Raw genomic sequence first — 3,690 nt, 5'->3', positions numbered from 1 at the left:
TATATTTGTATACCTAATTATAAAAATACAAAAATATAAGAAATAGTGTTGGCTCAAAACTCATTCTCTCAACTCAAAACTCACACGTCTCCGACATTTAAATTTTAGATTCGCGAAAGGCATATCTAGATTGTGGAATGCCATTATTCTAGAGAGGAATCTAATTCACTTGAAGAATGAAATTGGCATTCAAGTAAATTGTCAAAATTTCCACAACTATTCTATAAGAATTTAATATTTAGGAACACAATCACACACACAAGAACTAACAACTACTCTATAAAAGGTATGGGAAGTTAATAAAGACATTAATCATTGATAATGATTATAACAAAATTAACATAAACACTAATGAAATTGTATCCCTATATTTATATACCCTTATCATTCTAAATAAAAACCTCAAAAAAAGAACATTAAATCAAACACTTTTTCCTTTTCTATCTCTATGATGATTGGGGAGGGAATTATACGTTACACGTACAAAAATCAATAAAGAAGACATATTATGATTTCAAGATTCTCTCTTTTCCTTTCTATCTCCTATCTCTAACGGACAAAAAGATACTACAAATAAAAAAGAAAAGTCAGTGAGAAGAAAAGCATAATTTCATGAACTTTAGCCACGTATATTTTTCCGGGTCAACCACCGCCAGCCGCCGTAGTTGCGGCGTTATTCGTCATCCAAGGAAACTGCAAAGTCCCCGGAAAATTCTCCGGCAAGCTATCTCCGGCAGCGGGACTTTCCAATTCTTCCAAACCCTCAAAGAAATCATCATTTTCGTCTTCAAAAATGTCTTCTTTCTCGTCCCTGCTGCTTTCTTGATTTTCCGGCGCCGGCGAGTTAGTCGCCGGCGAAGATACCGGCGATGAGCTAGTGGTTTTGTTTGAGTTCGTCTCTTTGTTATGGCGGCTGATTCCGGCTAAGGAATTTCTGTGTGTGGGCATAGGATGATTATGCTCAGCTGTATATGTGATTATGAACATATTCGGGTCGGATCTATTTCGCTCCACTTGTTTTCGGGCCAAACATCCTTTTGAAGTGCTACATTTGTAATATCCCCTGTTTAATTCAAAGAAATATTCAGAAAATTCGAATAAAATTCACTCAAAGATGAACCACATGATCAATTGGTTATGTGACTTATTTCCAATATTTTTTAATTTTATGTCAAATGTCAAAAGACTTATATTTTTATACGTAATAGATCAGAAAATAAACATATAAAATTACAAGGCAATTTTTTCTCTATTCAAATTGTAAAGGATTACGGAACCATTTCCTCCTCAAGATATTTCATAAATCACAATATTTTTCTATTTGTTTGTGAATTAAGATAATGAATTTGATTTTTGCTGAAAAAGTTTTTTTGTAAAAAAATTTCCTTAGATTGAGTTTTTTTTTTCTTTTTTTTTTTTGGTTTGCTTTTAATTTCAAAAAACATGAAAGTACTTTTTAGAAGCAACCTAGAATGTAGTAAAAGAACCAAGACCTTGGGTATGGGGAACCTTTAATGGGTTTTTGCCCATATTTTCTCCAAGACCACTTATCAGAAGATAAAGCATCAGCAGCTACTTGACATACTTTCTTCATTTGGTTCTTCCTGAGAAAATAAAAGAAAATCCATTAAACATATTGGAAAAAAAAAAGTAGAAATAAAAATATAGAGGTGTGCACAAACTGACAAATGATAATGCTAACATAGAAAAACTCCCATTTACCCATAGAAAAATACAATATGGTTAATTTCGACATGGAGCATATATATGCGTAAGAAAATCACTAATAACAACCCAGTATAATCTCACTTAGTGGGGTCTAGAGAGAGTAGTGTGTACGCAGACCTTACCCCTACCTAGGGTAGAGAAACTATTTCCAAATAGACCCCCGGCATCCTTCCCTCCAAGAACATCCCACCTTGCTCTTGGGGACACTCGAACTCACAACCTCTCGGTTGGAAGTGGGGGTTGCTCACCATCAGAGCAACCCCTCTTGTCTTAAGAAAATCACTAATATTTTAACGAATATTAAATTTTGAAACAGTAAGTTCAATTGAACAATAAATTTAGCAAAAATAACTATAGAATTTAAATTTTGAATCGCTTTTTAATATTACCTTCTTTTGCTTCTCGGGCTTTGAGCATGTAAAGTAGCACCATTTACTGATGACAAGGATCGTTTGATGGGCTGAATTAGTTTTGTATTTAGTTGGTTAAGCTGTTGTTGTTGCTGCTGTCTTTGTGGTAGATCTTGTAATAATCTCTGTGGTGAAATTAAGGGCGATTTTTGTAACGGAGATCCGTTAAAGAAAGGCTTGCAGAGCTCATGCAACTCTTCAAAAGCAGTATTTTGTGTTGTAAATCTTGGGTCAAAGGACAGATCTTGAAAGCAAAAAGAGTTAATATCATCTAGTCTTGGTTGGAATTTACAAGAAGAAATGGTGGCGCTGCCGCTAGAACTAGTGGTGGTAGTGGTGGTGGAGTTAGCGGCGGCGCAGCTTCTGACCACCGCATGTAGATCCCAATCTTCCTCCATATTGTTGTGTCTTTGCTTTATGCCTTGACTTTTCTAAAGAGAAGAAGAAGAAGAAGACAAAAGAGGCGCTGACTTTTGGAGGAGGAGGGGAGATATGGGAAAGGGATTTGAGAAAGAGTTGTAAATGAATATTAGTGGAATACAATTATTATTTATAGAAAAAGTATGTGTCTCTCTTGGGTGGTTTCACAAAGTGAAGGTGGGGGGCCTAAGGTAATTGTATTTGTATTTGTCACTCCTTTTACCTTTCATCCCTTTTACATGGACCTAATAATTATTTTTAACGTTAATGCTATTCATCTTTATTGCCATTATTTTTTATTTTTTTATTAAAATTTATTTCATTATTTCATGTTATAGAACGGCGATATAGAGCCTGATATTTTTGACTTGATGCAACGTTTAAAATATTTATTTAACGTATATATTCATGGTAGTTTATATATTTATATCTACTGATGGTGTGACATTTCTACAATTTATGTATTTTGATTTCTTATAGCTAGTGTGAAATTGGGTGGAGAAAAGGGGATTCAATTGTATCCCATACACACATAGAGCTTAAAATATGGTAAAATAAATCTTTTTTATTATATGTAAACTGTTGAATTCAATTTACATAAGAGAAAACTCCAGTAAAATAGCAAAGCAAGTTCAAAAATTATTCTAGTGTGATATTCTAGTTAATTTGTTTTAATCTGCCTGCCTGTATAATTTTTTTTCTCTGCTACTAGTTGTACATATTAATTATTTTTTTAAAAAAACAATAAAATTCATAAATTTTACTAATTAAAATAGTAATTTTTTAAAATAATCTGATCATATACACATTATTGAGATTATTAATGGAAATTAAACTCATTATAGTAATGCTCAGTAGGCGAAGAAAGAGAACATTTTTGGACGATAATTCAAAACAGATAGTATTCCTTATACGGTTGCTTCGCGTTGACCAAAGCCAATTGTCAAAAGGCAATGGCGTCGGGGGTGGGGGCGATTTGCGGTGCGTACACGAGGCCAGCCCGTGTTTACACCCACTCTCTCTCATCGTGACTCGTGAGTTGAGTTAACTTTAGGGGGGCTCGATAATGGGATTTACCGACGAAAAGACAAATCCGAAAAAATAAGAATAAAAAAAGATAACGAGGGGGCCA

At 34.0% G+C, this 3,690-nt stretch overlaps 1 protein-coding gene across 1 annotated transcript; it reads right to left on the bottom strand.

Annotated features, from left to right (window-relative positions):
• Positions 1 to 319: 319 nt before the first annotated feature.
• Positions 320 to 2,670, bottom strand: LOC107812386 (WRKY transcription factor 22-like). The gene is made up of 3 exons (XM_016637455.2): positions 2,118 to 2,670; positions 1,494 to 1,604; positions 320 to 1,063 (listed from the first exon to the last, which is right to left on the bottom strand). Exons 1-3 carry the CDS (start codon positions 2,534 to 2,536, stop codon positions 643 to 645), a joined length of 951 nt encoding a protein of 316 aa, XP_016492941.2. The 5' UTR covers positions 2,537 to 2,670; the 3' UTR covers positions 320 to 642.
• Positions 2,671 to 3,690: the final 1,020 nt, after the last annotated feature.

Source organism: Nicotiana tabacum, chromosome 1 (assembly GCF_000715075.1).
Source record: "Nicotiana tabacum cultivar K326 chromosome 1, ASM71507v2, whole genome shotgun sequence".
Lineage (NCBI taxonomy): Eukaryota > Viridiplantae > Streptophyta > Magnoliopsida > Solanales > Solanaceae > Nicotiana > Nicotiana tabacum.
Note: the sequence above shows the minus strand (reverse complement) of the source record. Positions and strands in the feature narration are given on the sequence as shown.